Source organism: Leuciscus leuciscus, assembly GCF_965113295.1.
Source record: "Leuciscus leuciscus genome assembly, chromosome: 16".
Lineage (NCBI taxonomy): Eukaryota > Metazoa > Chordata > Actinopteri > Cypriniformes > Leuciscidae > Leuciscus > Leuciscus leuciscus.
This window is the reverse complement of record NC_138740.1, coordinates 23,756,595-23,776,361: the sequence shown is the minus strand read 5'-3', so window position 1 is coordinate 23,776,361 and position 19,767 is coordinate 23,756,595. Positions and strand designations below refer to the sequence as shown.

The 19,767-nt window shown below is 38.0% G+C and overlaps 1 protein-coding gene across 1 annotated transcript; it reads left to right on the top strand.

Moving 5' to 3' along the window:
- Nucleotides 1–755: 755 nt before the first annotated feature.
- On the top strand, nt 756–9,933 carry or62b5 (odorant receptor, family 62, subfamily B, member 5; the record flags this gene model as incomplete). Its single annotated transcript, XM_082142036.1, has 2 exons — nt 756–1,077; nt 9,317–9,933. 2 exons carry the CDS (start codon nt 756–758, stop codon nt 9,931–9,933), a joined length of 939 nt encoding a protein of 312 aa, XP_081998162.1.
- Between the last annotated feature and the right edge of the window lie 9,834 nt (nt 9,934–19,767).

Sequence of the window (19,767 nt, the reverse complement as noted above, 5' to 3'; positions counted from 1 at the left end):
ACTAAACACAAGAAGTGAACACAGAAACAATAGGAACAGAAAAAACACTTCAGCATAAAAGTTCTTTACACAACAAGGGACCACAAGACTAGAATCGTGACAGGAAGCTTGTTTCTGCCATGGAATAAAAATTAAAAAAGGTTTTATCTTGCAATTTAAACTTTATAACACGCAATTGTGAGTTTATATCTTAGATTCTGAGAAAAAAAATTACCCATTCTCAGAATTCTGAGATATAAACTCAGAACTGTGAAATATAAAGTCAGAATCGCAAATGAGTCCAAATCTCGAGTTTATTATTATTTTTTATTCCATGGCAGAAACAAGCTTACATAGTATAAATAATAAACTCAGAATTGTGAGAGAAAAAAGACACAATTTTGAGATTTAAAACACTTGCAATTGTAAAGAAACATGTGAAAGACCAACTAAATTCTTAGAATAACCCCTAGGGTTCATTTGCTAGATACTCACAGACATGTTGCCATTAGCAAACGTTATTTATAGGCATGTCAGTGGTCATTACAGCCTCCAAATCTTGACTGAGACCATATACTGCAAGATTTGAAGTCTGACATAAGGTGATGGTTGAATGGTTTTAGAAACAATTGTCTTTAAAATATTTTATTTATTTTTTTGTCTTTTGTGTGAATTATTTTATGTAACTGTTTTTTTGTTGTCGTTGTTGTTGTCAGTTGGTGAATGTAAAGAATCAAATCACAATTCATTTTAAAATTGTGTTACATCAATAGAACATGGATAATATGACCTTTTTTGCAACATACACCCTGATGGAACCAAAAGACTCTAAATCATTCAGACATATATATTTCACATGCTTTTTGGTGCTCTATATTATGATACTTTTTGTGAACACTTGGGTCAGTGTTGTTATTGTTTTGGAGAGAGCCCTTCATGAACCAATGTACATTTTTCTGTGTAATCTGTGTGTAAATGATATATATGGAGCTTCAGGATTTTATCCTAAATTCCTACATGATTTAATGCTGGATTCATATGTGATTCCTTCTTACATGTGTGCATTTCAAGCTTTTGTGATCTACAGTTCAGTTATGTGTGACTGTACTACAGTAACAGTGATGGCATATGACAGATATGTGGCCATATGTCAACCTTTAAACTATCATATAAAACTGAACAGATTTTCATGCTGCATATTACTTGCCTTCTGTTGGATCCTACCCTTAGTTTACATGATCTTTTGTGTTGTGTTATCAAATAGGCTGAAATTGTGTAAATATCACATTAATAAATTGTACTGTGACAACTGGTCTATAGTAAAACTTTCATGTGAATCAACTCTCATCAATAATATTTATGGATTTATTGTAATTTCATTTTATTCTTGCTTGTGTGTTTTTATAATTTTTTCCTACATTAAACTTCTCATTGCATGTAAAGCATCATTAGAATGCAGAAAGAAATTCTGGCAGACATGTGTGCCTCATATGTTTACAGTGTTAAATTATGTTGTTGCTGTGTTTTTTGATTCCATGTACGGCAGATATGGCTCAAGTGATGTCTCAGAGTATCTGCGAAATGTTCTGGCTCTAGAGATGCTGATTGTGCCACCTCTTATCAATCCAATAATCTATGGATTAAAACTCCAAGAAGTACGCAAAAGAATCTTGAAATCTTTTGTTAGTATCAGAAAACAATAAATAATACACATTCATATTATTGTTTCGTTCTCATTCTATTGTTCTATGCATGTGCAATGTTAAAGCAAAGGATTTGTTTACATTGCTGAGAAACAGTCATGCTTTAGGAAAAACTACAGACAGACTTGTACAGTAAATGAGTGAAAAATGATGGTCAATTTATGTTCATAAATCATCTTATATCATGTCTCGTATATCTTATATCAAAAGAGCATATTATGTTATTTTTCTAAAAGAATGCAGGTCAAAGCCCTGTAAACGCTTTCAAAGAGTAATAATAACTGCAATCCATGGTCACTTACTGTAGTAGTTTTTAATCATAAAGCCTTTATTTTCTTGGATAATATGTTCTCAATGAAGTCTTTAACCATTCTTAATTTATTTATTTTTATTTTTTGTTGTTGCTTTTTTATATAATTTGGTCCACTATCAAAGGACTTAAAACCATGAATGTGACGATGCTAGTGAGTGATGGTATGTATAAAAAAATAAAATAAACTATTGTGTAATTATGTCAACTCAATCAGAGGCCCCCCGCTAAACTTTTTAATTTTGTTAATATTTTTTTCTGAAGAAAGACTAACAAAAATAGTGATAAAAGCCAAAATATTAAATGCCATGGATAAATATGTGCTGAGTTATCCACTAATTTGTGGAGGGATGTCAAAATGACTAAATGACCTAAAAGTTTGCATGCCTATTACTCAAAAAGTAACTGTAACCCAACTTTAACCCTCAGATCACCCTTGTGTATCAACCAAAGTAGCCCTCTGCTGGGCAGAAGAACTAGATTGGGCGATAGCAGAGGGCACTCCACCTCTTTCGAGTCACTCCAGTCTTGATCTCATGCTCGCGATGGTCATCTTCCCGAAATGACTCAGCCTCAGCCAAAATCGTCAGCTGTTAGGGTTGATGAAGGAGGAGGAGGAGGAGGAGGGTTGAGAAGAGAGGAGAAGGTTTTGAAAAGCATGCGAGAGTCTGAAGAATTGTTCATTTTGTTGTGATAGTAAGTCATTTTAGCAGTAGAGATATTAGCAGAGAAGGAAGAGAGGAGGTATTGATAAAGACCAAGGTCAGTAGGATCTTTCGATTTGCGCCACTTCCTCTCTGCACCCCTGAGTTTAGAACGATGTTCTCGGAGGACATCAGATAACCAGGGGGAAGAGGGTGTGGCGCGGGCTGGCTTGGAGGAAAAGGGGCAGAAGTTGTCCAAGCAGGATGTTAAAGTGGAGAAAAGATTATCAGTTGCACTGTTAGTATCTAGTGTTGAAAGCTGATCAGGTGGAGGAAGTGTGGATGAGACCAGAGAGGATAGGCGAGAGGGTGCGAGTGAGCGTAGGTTTCACCGAAAGGTGACCTGTGGAGGAGTGTGTGTTGTGTTCTGAGGCAGGTTGAGGTTGAGAGTGAGGAGGAAGTGATCTGAGGTGTGCAGTGGAGTGACCAGTGTATGGTCAGTGGAGCAGTAGCGTGTCTAAATAAGGTCCAATTTGTTACCTGATTTGTGAGTAGCCGCAGTAGATACTTGTTTGAGGTCGAATGAGGCAGCGGTAATTAATCGTAGATTATAATCGTAGAAACCATATTCGCATTAAGCTGTGTGGTGTACATGAATTTAATTGCATGTGCTCGGACATACACGAATGTCATCTGTTGTTCACACAAATCGAGTGCAGCGTTACAACCACTACCATTCTCCTATTTGACCGAGAGGATATATATATATATATATATATATATATATATATATACACACGTGTCATTACTGCTCGGTAAGCATGCTCAAACTGCTTGCAACCCTCCCGCCCACACCACTATAAGTATCAAGCATATTACCGTGCACCTTCTGGCTGTCGTGTTTCAGATTATCAACAAGGCTTTCAAGTCTTAGCTGTCACAGACATGAGTGCTGAGAGACACTCATCCTCATAGCCAAGCTACAGTATAGACGTCCAGGGATTTACTGCCACGTCTACACGTTAACATTGTTTTGCTTTCAAGACATTACTAAAGTGTTTTAATCATCTGTATATCACTCAATTGGATGGTTCTATGGGGGGTTAATGCTTAAGCTCTGTATGCCATTAATCATGGAGCAATAACCCCCATAAGGAACCATACCGCCAAAGATAAATTGTGTTTAATAAACTCAAGTAACTTGCCAAAGTGGTCCTGTCTGAACTTCAAGGTATAACCATACTTACTAGCGAATAATGAAATTGCATGTAAACTGGAGTTAAATGTTCTGCTCGTGTCTTGTAGCTGAACATCTTGCTTATGAACTTACTCTGATTATTAGAAATAATTGCATTATTGGTGCACAATCACATGTACGCGTAGTCAGTGATTGTAACTGTCAGCTAGGGCCAGGTGACGAATGCATTCAAAAAGTTTACTCTTTTAGGGAAAGAAGCTCTTTCAGTGCTAAAGTGCACAGGAGAAAGGTCACCTGCAGTGTGCAGAAAATACTCTAGCATGCAAGTTCTCTGAGGAAGGCGACTACTGCTGACGCACCATCACACCAAAACTCGTGCTGAACTTCTTCCTGGTTCTCTTTACCCAAGAAAGGTGATTGCGGGGCAGAATCTTTGTGAAAAACGCTCGGCTCCAAAAAATGGCACAAGGAGAGTCATGACACAAGACATGATCACATGAGGGCAATGACTGTGAGAATAAATAAAAGACATGAAAATTAAACACAGATGTGACAGCAGGATGCCTTTGTCAATATAAGGGATTTCCTAAAACAAGTTATTTCTTAAATGCAGTGCTGGGTAGATTACTGACAAATTGTAGTCGGTTACTGATATCAAATTACATGTCAAAAATTTTAGTTAGCAACATAATCCATTACATTACACATTTAAGGTAATATAATCTGACTACTTTTTGATTAGCCTACTTTCAGATGACTTTAGACCTAACTTGTTTATCACATTGATTTGAATAGAATAACACACTGATTTGAATAGATAGTGAATGGCGAATCATTGTTCACCAGCACCCACTCCACGAGTGTGGCAAAGTTGTCACGAGGACTGCTCCAAAAAAAGCAGCAAAAAATTCTACTGTTGTGGTTCGGTGTTCTTTCACAAGGAAGTACACGACTCAGGAGAATATAATACAAAATGTCTTTAATCCAAAAATCCACAGGAACACTCAGGCAAACAGATATCACAAACATTTAACATTGATGACACTGAACCATGAACTGAATGAACTGATGACAGGAGGAACTAATGAGTTAATTATTTGCACAATAGGGGAATGGGATAATTAATCAAGGGAACAAACTTGGTTCCCTTATGACAAAGTTCCTTAAAAACAAAGTTATAAGGGAATAAACAGCTGTTTACACGACACCATTTTCAACTAGAAACGTACAACTTTTTAGGTGCTTTGGCAATTCATTTACACAACAATGGCGTTTTTGGTGCCTGAAAACGAGTTTCAAAGTGCAAAGGTTCTCTGTGTAAACAACAAAAACGCGAATCTCTGAAGACGAATATGCATATGCGTATTAATTGTTCAGTCTATAGTGTTTCATCGCCATCTAATGGGCTGGCAGCAGAATACAGGGTTTTTAGTAGTTTTTCGGATCCGTGTGAATCGGGATTGTTTTGACAATGGTGTCGTCTGTACGCGGAAAACTCAAAGGAAAACGTCTCGTTTTAAGCATATTATTGTTTTTGTGTAAACGTACCCTAGGAAACTAGGTCACACAGGCAAAAAGGAACAGAAGGTTATGGAGCCAGATCAGCCTAAAGAATACATTTACAAAACAAAATTCATAAATGCACAGCACAATTCACATTTACAAAATCCGATTCGTAAATTCAAAACACAATTCATAAATACACAAGTAAAAACATAAATATTTCCCCAAATGCTCACACAAATGCATCTTACCTAAATACATTTAAAATGTTTACACAGATATATATCAAGGTCGTGAATTAATTTCCATCACACATTTATGAATGATGTTACATGTATTTGTGGATCACTGAATCTGCATTTGCAAATCATCACACGTTCGTGGACTGCTTTGAATTTGTGTGCAGTATTTTTGAGACCTTCTGACAGGTTAAAGGAACACGCCGACTTTTTGGGACTTTAGCTTATTCACCGAATTCTCCAGAGTTAGATAAGTCCATACATACCCTTTTCATCTCCGTGCGTGCTGTAACTCTGTCTGATCCATCGCTAGCCTAGCTTAAAACAAAGACTGGAGGTAAACGGCTCCAGCCAGCATACTGCTTAGAGCCCTGCACGGGGCAAAAAATCCAGCCCTAACCGAGACCTGGCCCGTGGTGTTCAAGCCCTAATCCGGCCCCAGCCCGAAAATGTCTGCAATTTTTCAGCCCGAACCCGACCCGAGACCAACATCAATATCACTTTAAGCTCTCTCTGACGCGCGCTCTCTAATGTGCGCTGTCTCTGCTAGACGCACACACATACACACACACGCTACTAGGTACAATTTGATTATAGGCCTCAAACATAACTACGTCTACCACCACTGACAATTATGCCCACAAATATTAATTCAGACTGTCCATTACAGAGAACAAGCATGCAGTAGAGAATATTATATATCCAGCAGTAAATAAAGATTTACGGCCTACCTTTTTTTGATGTTAAGTAACTTTACTGAAGAACAACGTTTCAAAGAACTCTTCGCCAACTGGCTAACATTAAATAATAATAAAAAATATAATAAATTAATTAAAAAACGTTGAACTGAGTAGGCTCGTTCACTGTTTATTCGCGAGTGTTGTGAAGAAAAATAGCATCCATTGCTGAAGGCTTCAGGCTCATTGTTTGTTGTGGTAATCAAATCAAAATTCTTTCAAAATGCAGCTTTTCTTTAAGTATTGGGAACTTTTAGTAACTCCCCATGCTCCAACTTCTCCCTGATGCTCTGCATGGTCAACTGTCACCTAATGCATTGCACGTGCGTCGCGTTACTCGTGTAATCGCATATTGCGTTGCATATTTATAATATTATAAATATAACAATATTTCATACAGTAGCCTGCGATCTGCACGTAGAACTGCACGGTTAGAAGATGGTTGTGTCTCATGTGACCTTGTTATTCGTACACGCTGTGACTATACAAATCACAACATGTAAATAGGAAAATGTTGGCGTTAGTTTGTCACTTATTGGGAGCAGTATGCTAGCTGGAGCCGTTTCCCTCCAGTCTTTGTGTTAAGCTAGGCTAGCGGTGGGTGTGTATGGACTTATCTAACTCTGGGGGATACGGTGAATAAGCTAAAGTCCCAAAAAGTCGGCGTGTTCCTTTAATCAAAATCATTAGACACCGATAGAAAAAGGGCGGAAGACCAAAGTTTCACGTGGAGCATTCGGAGATCTTTTTCTCTTGAATTACCGCGGAGTGTAAATTGTGGTAAAAAATAAACTGCCAGGATAATCACACAACGCTTGCCGTAGGCTACACGTCCACTAATGACACGTCCGATTCGCGAACTAATGACTCATTTGAACCGATTCACTTTAATGAATGGTTAAAACAACTGATCTGTCCAACACTGAACTCACGAGACGTCTGAATCTGTGTATAACAAATCGGCAACACTTTACAATAATGTTCCATTTATTAAATTTATAAAAAAAACTAGTTAAGTACTTTTTTTTATTAGTATTTTTTTTTTTTAAGAAAAAGGTGAGTGGCAGAGTGTATTACTATACGTTGTTGTTATTTTTATGTGAATGAAGAATTAAAAGATGCACTTTTTTCAGTAAGCTAGGACTATGTTTTTTCAACATAAATGTTCAATTCTGTTGGTTCAGGAAGGACGCCATGACAGGCTGCTGGCTCCCACTGTTAATTTTTATTTATTTTTTTGTTGGAAAAGCACTCTGTATTAGCTTAAAGCCCTCAAGTTTACATTGGTTACTGTATTCTTTCAATTGCTCTGAACAAGTATTTTGGGTGACCTTTTTATTTTTTTATTGAATGCTAGACATCAAGTTGTTGTTATTTTCATCTGAAAGAAGAACTTTTTCTCAGTAAGCTATAGGCCCTATGTGTTCAGTAAGCTTGTTTCAGTAAGCTATGCGTTATCAAGGCTTTAAGGTTTTATTGAATGCTACCTCTGACTAAGAATGCATTACTATGCACTTGTATAGTCTTTCATTTTGGAATTTTAAGAGCAATAAACATATATTGCAATGTTAAGGAATTCATGTTTTTTTCATTCAGATATGTAAATTAACATGTATAAATTGCTATTAGTCAATTAATGGGGATTTGGGAGATAATCGAATCGAAATCGAATCGGACTGGAAAAATGAATCGTTAGATTAATCGATGCACCGAAAAAATTATCGCTAGATTAATCGTTTAAAAAATAATCGTTTATCCCAGCCCTAATTCAGATCAATCTGTGATGTTATTAAATAAGTGTTAAATGTCCAGATGTTTTTAATGTGTTCTGTTGTTGTTAGTAGTAGTAGTAGTAGTAGTAGTAGTAGTAGTAGTAGTAGTAGTATTAGGTAATTGATCAGGCATTAAAAACAGTTACACCACCTAGGGAGATTTCTAACACATACAGCGGAGAGATTTCAGCATGGAGGATGAAAACCAGACTCAATCTTGATTGTGTTTTAAAAAATTGTAGATACCCAAAGACAAAAATATATAATATAATTAACCCTAAATAAAATGAAATTTTATAATTAGAATTAGAATCAATTGAATTAAAACTACAACTAATACTACTACTACTACTAATAATAATAATAATAATAGCCAATATCACTAAATGAAAAGATACACTGTTTCTTTTTCAATTTATTAACTACAAATGGATTGAATGACAGATACATGCATTTTCATCAAACAGTTTGTTGAATGTGTATTCCTTTTGTCAAAGTCTTCATTGTACATTTTCGGACTGTTCACTTCTACATTTCTTACTATATACAGAAAGAAATGAAAAATACTCATTTATATTGAAAATCACATCTTTATGACAAACAGTTTATAAATTAATCCCCGAGGTGTATATGCTTGAGTCTCTCTGAGAATCTTCTGTGGGGAAAAAAGGGTATTTATAAGCATGTCAGTTGCCTTCAGAGCCTCTTTATGGTTGTGAACATGCAATATGATATGGTGTTAGTTGACTAGTATTAGCAGCTTTGTGCTATATTTTTAGGCCTGATGAAAGACATCAATTGACTTGAGATATAATTGTTCTTTTTAATTGCAACATACTTGTGATTATAAATAATTAAATGTCAATTAATTTTTTATAGGGACAAATTTATATTTTGCGGTAACATACAGAGATAATGGATAATATAACTGATTTTGTAACCTACACCCTGATGGAACCAAAAGGCTCTAAATCATATAGACATATATATTTCACATGCTTGTTCTTTCTTTATTGTCTAATATTGTTTTTGAACATTTGCCTTTGTGTGGTTATTGTCTTGGAGAGAGCCCTTCATGAACCAATGTACATTTTTTTGTGTAATCTGTGTTTAAATGGAATATATGGAGCCACTGGATTTTATCCTAAATTCCTACATGATTTAATGCTGGATTCATATGTAATTCCTTCTTACATGTGTGCTCTTCAATCTTTTGTTATATACAGTTCAGTTAAATGTGAATATTCAACATTAGCAGTGATGGCATATGACAGACATGTGGCCATATGTCGACCTTTAGACTATCACTCAAAGATGAACACATTTTCTTGTGTCATGTTACTTTTCTTCTGTTGGACTGTGCCATTAATTTCAACACTCATTGCCCTGCTCCTATCAAATAAGCTGGTATTATGTAAAAATCACATTGATAAATTGTACTGTGACAACTGGTCAATGGTAAAGCTCTCGTGTGAATCAACAGTCACCAATAATGTGTATGGACTAATAAGCATTTCATTTTATTGTTGCATTTTTGCTGTAATTATTGTATCCTATATAAAGCTTGTCATTGCATGTAAATCATCATTAGAGTGCAGAAAGAAATTTTGGCAGACATGTGTGCCTCATATACTTTCATTAGTAAATTTCAGTGTTGCAATACTTTTTGACACAATGTACAACAGATATGGCTCAACCAATTTCCCAGATGACCTGCGTAATTTTTTGGCTTTAGAAATAATTATTGTGCCGCCTCTTTTTAATCCTGTAATCTATGGCTTAAAACTCAAAGAAGTCCGCAATAGAGTCTTGAAATCATGCATAAATGTCTTGAAAAAATCAAGATAAAGTTTTTTTTTGTGTGTGTTTACTGTATTGTATTATCTCAACAAAAAACAAATAAAAGTCTTTATATAATATTGAACCCTTATAGTAAACAACTAAGGCATGAATGCTTCATTTCACTATGCTGAAAAACGTACACTAAAATGTTCATAGTTAAAATTTCCATTACTCTGAAATATGCTCAGTTCATTTTCAGTGATATGATGTTTTCTCTGTTAAGCATCATCGATCAGTTGATAATAATGTAAACAAAGCAAAGCTTCTCACTCGTGTGTCATGTCATTTATTGAACTTGTGCATACAACCTGAAGTCAATAATGAAATGCAATTTCGGTTATCATCCATCATATCCTAAAGATGATATTGTTTGATATATTAAATTATATTCAATTAACGTAAGATTAATTACCTCGGCCTCTAAGCAAAGTTATTGCACCTTTCTTTATTCTCATATCGGCTTTTTTGTCAATTTTGGAAAGTTGTCAATCTTTTTGGCAATGAATACTGGAATACTGCAGATACCTTGTATGTAAGTGCCTTTATAAGTTCAAATATGTTTTAATGAATAAGGTGTAACTGTATTATGTGATACAAAGTTGTTTTGCTTTCAGCCCAGAGTTCTTTAAAGGTCCCTAGACATTTTAAATAATTTGGTTTTTTTAATGTATGCTGTATGTATACACATGAATATGAGTCATACTACATAATGTTATTGCCTATATTTATATTTTAAAATCATAATATTCAAAAATACTGGCCTGACAGGCATCACCATGAACAGCCAGACAGAGAATATGTCTCAGGAGACAATTATCCAACTCAGATTGATAATGACCTCTGGGTCTAAGAGAGGTTATTGCATTTGCTCTTTATTCTCCTGTAAGCCTATTTTAGCCCCTCAATAGTGTCTTAAAATGGTGAGATAAATAAAAAGAGTTTGCCAAACTTTTTGGCAGTGACTTCCTCGCATATTCATATTTGTTGTTTCCACCTTTGTCTTCTATCGCTGTAAGTTAACATTTTGTTCTCATCTGTCGGTGCAGTCAAATGGGTAATATTTCTGAATATTATTGAATATTAATATTCTTTTAAATCCTGTCTTGAATGTGCTCCCAAATTAAGTTTTTGATTTACAGTACAGGTCAAAAGTTTGGAAACATTACTATTTTTAATGTTTTTGAAAGAAGTTTCTTCTGCTCATCAAGCCTGCATTTATTTGATCAAAAATACAGAAAAAAAAAAGTAATATTGTGATATATTGGTTTTCAATTTATTATACTTTAAATTATCATTTATTTCTGTGATGCAAAGCTGAATTTTCAGGATCATTACTCCAGTCTTCAGTGTCACATGTGACATCCAGTCTATCACATGATCCTTTAGAAATCATTCTAATATTCTGATTTATTATGAGTGTTGGAAACAGTTCTGCTGCCTAATATATTTGATGAATAAAAGGTTAAAAAGAACTGCATTTATTCAAAATAAAAAAAAATATTTTCTAATAATATTTTCTTTTTATCAATTTAACACATCCTTGCTGAATAAAAGTATTGATTTATTTTAAAAAAAAAGAAAGAAAAAAATTACTGACCCCAAATTACTGACCAGTATTGTTGTTACAAAAGATTTCTATTTTTAAAACATTTGCTTCTTTTTTTTTCTTTTTTTTTTTTTATTCATCAAAGTATCCTAAAAAAGTATCACAGGTTATGAAAAAATATTAAGCAGCAGAACCGTTTCCAACTTTGATAATGAATCATCATAATTAGAATGATTTCTAAAGGATAATTTAAAGTATAGTAAATTGAAAACCAATTATTTTAAATTGAAATAAAATATCACAATATTAAAAAAAAAATCCTGTATTTTTGATCAAATAAATGCAGGCTTGATGAGCAGAAGAAACTTCTTTCAATAACATTAATAATAGTAATGTGTCCAAACTTTTGGCCTGTACTGTATGTCTCTTGACTTTTGCTAGATAAACGTATGACTGTATATAAACTTTACAATTTCCACAGCGATAAAACGTATGGGATAAGCGTTATGTATGCAATATATTGTAGGACTATCTCTTTCATTTGATTGTGTGCATAGTGATTTGAGTGACTCACACATACACAAACCACAAAACAATAAGTCTTGGGTTCAATTCCCATGGAATGCATGAACTGATTAAATGTATACCCTAGAATGCAAAAAAGTCACTTTGGATAGAGTCTGCCAAATGCTTAAATGTAAATGTTATTGCCATTTTCCATCAAGTGATGTTACATGCAGTAATTTTACTGCTAATGCTGAAACTGTATTTAGTCATGTGCACTGTGCAGATGATTTTTCCAAGTTAGACGCGTTCCTGGGTCAACATATCGGGCCCAATTTTAAAGATCTAAGCGCTTTGTCTAAAGCGCAGGGCGCAAGTGCAGTTAGGGCGTGTCCGAATCCACTTTTGCTAGTTTAACGACGGGAAAAATGGTCGGCGGGTTGCATGGTGGCATGGTCTAAAAGGGTTGTCCCTATTCTCTTAATCAGTAATGGGTGTGTTTTGGGATTTACGTGCAATAAACCAATCAGAGTCTCATCTCCCATTCCCTTTAAATGCCAGTTCCGCTCACGCCATGGCGGATTCACTAATTTACATAATGGAATTTGATAATGGAAAGACCGAACACGTCTCCAGAGCGTAAATGGATCTGCTCTTGCGCGAGCAGACCATCTAAGGGACAAGCCGGATTCCACCGTATCTTTATGTACACAAGAATAATATTTTACATTGTAATCCTTTTATTTGTAATATTTGGCATGTTTGTGTGCTGCTGCGCATCCCTGTGTGTTTAATAAGCAGAATATACATGTGTTCCCTTTCGAACGGTCAGTCGTACTGCGTCTTAGCTTAAGACGCTAGGGGAAAACTCCTTTCTCCGAAATACTGAAGCCTTTATAAAACAACGCAGTACTACTGCACAGCCATACAGTGCTGAGGCTTACTCGCACGCTATTGGCTGGTCAGTGGGAACTGCACGAACCGATGGGAGAGCGGCATAACTGCGCGAACCAATCGGTGCGAAGCCCGCCACACTGAGCGCAGGGGAATCCCCAGGGAAATTCCAGGGGATTATTCCAAATGATATGCCTATAAAAGACGCTTGAATTGCCATGGATTCAGATTTCTCCTTCAGTGACGATCTTCGGACCTTGCTGATCCTCTCTACATCGAAGCCTACGCCTTCTCGCCAAGTGAAGTGGAGCCTGCACCGGAACAGCAGTGAGCCAGCAGCCGGCCTGATCCAGTAGCGAGCCAGCGGCCTGACTGATCAGCGCGCTCAATCGCCAGCGATCCTGCGAGCTGTCGCACTGTCTCCCCTGCGCTCTCCGGCTAAACACCGGCGTAAAAACATCCTTTTTTCATTATAAGCTTTCACAATAAAAGAGCAAACGGCGTTGTAATGTCACGCCACACTTGTGGCACATGCAGAGCCTCTCTGCATGATGACGACGGTCACGGTGAGTGTGTTGTCTACCTGGGGAAGCCCCACGCTTGTTACCACAGGTAATCAAGCGAGTCAGGGAGAGCAAATGCTCGATACTCCTGGTAGCCCCGCTCTGGGAGAATCGAGTTTGGTTCCCAGAGTTGATAGAACTGGGGAGCACAGCTCCATGGCCGATTCCGCTGAGGAAGGACCTGTTGTCCCAGGCCCAGGGCGCAGTTTGGCACCCATACCCCGAGCTGTGGGCCCTACATGTGTGGGCGATCAACTATCATCATTTCACCTCCCGGAGGGAGTGCTGAACATGATCACACAGGCTAGAGCTCTGCCTACTAGACGGCTCTATGCGTCTAAATGGTCAGTGTTCGCTGAATGGTGTTCAGCTCATGACTTAAACCCGCTAGATTGTGAGGTAACGGTGGTGCTTTCTTTCTTGCAAGAGCTGTTGGACAGCGGGAGAACCCCATCCATGCTCAAGCTGTATGTGGCGGCTATAGCAGCTTTTACGAAGCCTGTGAATGGCCAGTCGCTGGGAAAGAATGACCTCATAATCCGTTTCCTCAGGGGAGCTAGGAGGCTGAACCCTCCTCGGCCCCCCTCGGTTCCAGCTTGGGACCTTTCTACGGTCTTAGAGGCCATGAAAGGTGGACCATTTGAACCATTACACGCAGTGGAGCTAAAGTACCTTTCCTTCAAAACCGTTTTTCTGCTGGCACTAGAATCAGTAAAATGGGTGGGCGACCTACACGCGCTCTCGGTGAGCGCTACGTGTCTGGAATTTAGGCCTAATGACTCTAAGGTCATCCTCAAACCAAGGCATGGTTACGTCCCGAAGGTGCTTGCGACTCCGTTTAGAGCGCAAGTTATTTCCCTTTCAGCCCTCCCTGCGTGCGACAGTGAGGTTGGGGTTAATTTCCTTTGCCCAGTAAGGGCTTTGAGGATTTATGTGGAGCATTCAGCTGCCTTTAGGCAGACGGAGCAGTTTTTCGTTTCGTTCGGTGGCCGCGTTAAAGGGCTAGCCATCTCGAAACAGACCCTGTCCCGATGGATAGTAGACGCTATTGCGTCGGTTTATGCATCCAGGGGCTTGGATTGCCCCTTGGGTGTTAGGGCCCACTCGACTAGAGGCATGGCCTCGTCGTGGGCCTGGACAAGTGGGGTCTCACTTCAAGACATTTGTATGGCAGCAGGCTGGGCCTCACTGTCTACATTTGTAAGGTTTTATAACCTAGAAGTACCCGCCCTACAGGCTAGGCTGTTCTCAGTCTGATTATGCTATATTAACATTGTCTACCCAACTCAGTTTGATTAGACTGTTGATATGCTGCAACGTCCTGTGGGCTTATGCAGTTTCAAGGTTGATATACTGCCTTAACTGCCCCAACACGAGAGTACTCTCGTAAGAGAACGACACTCGGTTACTAACGTAACCTCGGTTCTCTCTAGAGAGGGAACGAGTGTTGCGTAGCCTGCCGTGCTTGTGCTGTGTTATGGTTTCGGATCCAGTCGACTGAAATCATAGTGCAACCTGAGCGATGGGTATTTATAGGCTAAGGCCACACCCATCTTGGCGGGCCATGACGTAGCGTGAGGCGAGCTTCTCATTGGCGCTGATAGATTGCAGCAGTTGCCGCAGAGCAGCCAATAGGCGCGCAAGCTGTCTCGCCTAGGTCTGCTTGCTGCAGCAAATGCATTTTACATTCTAAAAATTAAGGATAGTTTTTTCGCTTCAGTATTCTCGAGAAAAGGAGTTTTCCCGTAGCGTAAGCTAAACTTACGCAACACTCGTTCCCTCTCTAGAGAGAACCGAGGTTACATTAGTAACCGAGTGTCGTTTCTTTGGAATGGAACTCTGTACAGCTGCTTCTTTCTGACATGGTTTCGTTAAATGACTCTATCAATAGTTGCCAAACTCTCACGGTTTATATTTCTTAATGCTCCCTGATCTGCAATTACTGCTGCCTGGATTTCACGCAGTCTGATATCATTGTTTGCCACAACCATATCTACAATACACCATTTACGCAAAAAACGGAAATACGTCAACGAAGCGTAAACCCAGTTCTGGTGTAAGCTTTGTTGGTGGAGAAATGCTAGAGTGTTTTCGACTAGCCTGAGTTGTCTTCCCAAGGTTACCAGCGCCGATGTGGTGAAGAGTGTGGAGATACATTCGTCCACTAAAGGGAACAAACTGGACAAGGGATATAAATTCTTCCACGAAGAGTTTATCCACAATTACCAAGGTAAGTAAAGAAGAAATTGCTTTAGCTAGCTTTAGCTTTAGCCATAGCCGTATCACCGGTTATATCTCTGTTTACGTTAACTGTAAATCTTAGGTGTTGTGAATTTGTAATATAAGGTATAACACATCGCAGTGAATATGTCGTGTGTATGTTTAAGTGAGATGGCATGAGATTAACATAACAACCAGTAATTTGGTGAAGCTGTACTAGGTAAATGTGAAATGTTACTGACATTGTCTTGTAAAGTTGTGTATTTCTATGTGAGATAACACGTAATGTTTTCTTGTTGCATGCGGTTATACTGTAGTATATAACTGTATTCAAGCTATTCTACATTGTTTGTATTTTGGTATTTTGGTATTGCTATATTTTTTTAAATGGTGCGTAAGTGATAACATGTCAGCAGCGTCTTACGTCAGCAGCGTCACTGCGGAGTCTTGAACGCGGATTGACAACAGACCCGGAAGAGAATTCAATGCTGAATAAAGTCGTAGTTTTTGTTATTTTTGGACCAAAATGTATTTTCTATGCTTCAAAAAATTCTAACTAACCCACTGATGTCACATGGACTACTTTGATGATATCTTTATTACCTTTCTGGACAAGGACAGTATACCGTGTATACATTTTCAGTGGAGGGACAGAAAGCTCTCGGACTAAATCTAAAATATCTTAAACTGTGTTCCGAAGATGAAACGAGGTCTTACGGGCTTGGAACGACATGAGGGTGAGTCATTAATAATGACATAATTTTCATTTTTGGGTGAACTAATCCTTTAACATATTTATGCTACCTTTCAACACAACAAAGTAATCATGTTTAAAAAAGTATTTTAAGTATTTAATTACAAATTACATTTCATTTATTTTTGTTAAGGAAAATACAAATTACAAAATACTCAAAAGTAATTAAATACATGTAATTACAATAGGGGAGAGCGGGGCACAACCTAACACAGGGCCAGTTGTAACACACTTGCTTTAAATACTTCCACAAATGCTAGGATGATGAAACTTAGTGTATTTACTAGCTGCCACATCAATAAATTGTTTAATTATTTTTTTTAAATTACATCATTTTATATGAACACTTAATAATTGTATTTTATTGAGAAAATATTTTAAGATTTCTTGTATATTTTTTTTATTAGATCAGATTACATTCTAAACTGTTATATGGTCGTGTTATAAAATTAATTTTGGAAAAAATAAATACTCTGAACCCAAAGTAGGTTTACAAAAGCGTTAGGTTGTGCCCCGCTCTCCCCTACTGCCCATCTCTGGCCCCTTACAGCTAGACAGCATGAGACTATTACAGAGTTACAGATGTAGGTTAACGCTAGTTGAATTTCGTGAACAGCTTATATTATAAACATTAAGTTGTTCAGGTAAAATGCATTTATCCAATAACGGTACACATACAGTGCCTTGCGAAAGTATTCGGCCCCCTTGAACTTTTCGACCTTTTGCCACATTTCAGGCTTCAAACATAAAGATATAAAACTGTAATTTTTTGTGAAGAATCAACAACAAGTGGGACACAATCATGAAGTGGAACGAAATTTATTGGATATTTCAAACTTTTTTAACAAATAAAAAACTGAAAAATTGGGCGTGCAAAATTATTCAGCCCCCTTAAGTTAATACTTTGTAGCGCCACCTTTTGCTGCGATTACAGCTGTAAGCCGCTTGGGGTATGTCTCTATCAGTTTTGCACATCGAGAGACTGAAATTTTTTGCCCATTCCTCCTTGCAAAACAGCTCGAGCTCAGTGAGGTTGGATGGAGAGCGTTTGTGAACAGCAGTTTTCAGTTCTTTCCACAGATTCTCGATTGGATTCAGGTCTGGACTTTGACTTGGCCATTCTAACACCTGGATATGTTTATTTGTGAACCATTCCATTGTAGATTTTGCTTTATGTTTTGGATCATTGTCTTGTTGGAAGACAAATCTCCGTCCCAGTCTCAGGTCTTTTGCAGACTCCATCAGGTTTTCTTCCAGAATGGTCCTGTATTTGGCTCCATCCATCTTCCCATCAATTGTAACCATCTTCCCTGTCCCTGCTGAAGAAAAGCAGGCCCAAACCATGATGCTGCCACCACCATGTTTGACAGTGGGGATGATGTGTTCAGGGTGATGAGCTATGTTGCTTTTACGCCAAACATAACGTTTTGCATTGTTGCCAAAAAGTTCGATTTTGGTTTCATCTGACCAGAGCACCTTCTTCCACATGTTTGGTGTGTCTCCCAGGTGGCTTGTGGCAAACTTTAAACAACACTTTTTATGGATATCTTTAAGAAATTGCTTTCTTCTTGCCACTCTTCCATAAAGGCCAGATTTGTGCTGTATACGACTGATTGTTGTCCTATGGACAGAGTCTCCCACCTCAGCTGTAGATCTCTGCAGTTCATCCAGAGTGATCATGGGCCTCTTGGCTGCATCTCTGATCAGTCTTCTCCTTGTATGAGCTGAAAGTTTAGAGGGACGGCCGGGTCTTGGTAGATTTGCAGTGGTCTGATACTCCTTCCATTTCAATATTATCGCTTGCACAGTGCTCCTTGGGATGTTTAAAGCTTGGGAAATCTTTCTGTATCCAAATCCGGCTTTAAACTTCTCCACAACAGTATCTCGGACCTGCCTGGTGTGTTCCTTGTTCTTCATGATGCTCTCTGTGCTTTAAACGGACCTCTGAGACTATCACAGAGCAGGTGCATTTATACGGAGACTTGATTACACACAGGTGAATTCTATTTATCATCATTAGTCATTTAGGTCAACATTGGATCATTCAGAGATCCTCACTGAACTTCTGGAGAGAGTTTGCTGCACTGAAAGTAAAGAGGCTGAATAATTTTGCACGCCCAATTTTTCAGTTTTTTATTTGTTAAAAAAGTTTGAAATATCCAATAAATTTCGTTCCACTTCATGATTGTGTCCCACTTGTTGTTGATTCTTCACAAAAAATTACAGTTTTATATCTTTATGTTTGAAGCCTGAAATGTGGCAAAAGGTCGAAAAGTTCAAGGGGGCCGAATACTTTCGCAAGGCACCGTAGTTGACTAGCGTTAATTAAACACATTATGAACAATCTTACCTGCAGGTGGGTGTGTCACGTAGTCGTGATCCATCCTTACTGCCTTAGCCACCATGTCGCTATCTTCACAGCTGTATAGACCGACGTTTGAAGGTTCTGTCATATACTGACTCCATTCTCAAAGGAGCAGTAAAGTTGTTCCAAGGGAATAGGCTCGGGACAACACCACTCTTCAGGCGACGAACGACGCAGCCACCACTGTAATCATCCAAAGCGAAGTGCATCCAAATAGGTGCTACCTGTTTTTATATTAAAACTATTCCCTTCCTCTCTTCGGATCGCCTGTATCCATTTGGGTTTCAGGTTTGGATCCACATGAAAAGAATGAAATAAAAGGTAGGGCTGTTTTTGGTTGGAAGACGAACAGCCTGGAACACAACAGAAACTGCGACTCTTCGACTCTACCATTTTTCGTATCTGCCGCTACAATAACAGGAAGTTCTAATACACTTCATTGACGTATTTCCGGTCGAAAAATGCGGAAGTGCGTAAAAGGTCTATGGCAGACTCCTCCTCAACACTAAAGATCTTTCCTCTGCCACCAGTGTGTGGTAGTGTGTGGATTCTTTAAAGTAAAAGCAAAAAGCATGTTAAAATTGACATTCTGACAGTCACATAAATGGTATTGATGAAACATCTGCATTACTGTAGACAGTTTGTTCTGCTAACAGGGCAACAGTAAAGCTGAAATACACAGTGGTAGACAGTAACACTGTGACTTTCCTGTTCTCATTCCGAAAAGCCTGACAATAGATGCCACAGTGCTCCGACTCAGAATGAGACCCTTTGTCCATCCTCTCTAGGACAAGTCATGATTGATGACACGGTCAATAATTGTTGCTCAAGTTTCATTTGAAAACTCCTTTTGTTCAACACAGTGAATCCAATAGAGTTTGGGGTCTTTCAATGAGATCTGTGGTAACTGTTTTGACATAGGGTGTGAAAAATGTGTGAAACAAATTAAAAAGTGTTAAAACATTTGCAAGAGAAGACTTCTGCTGTGCTAAGA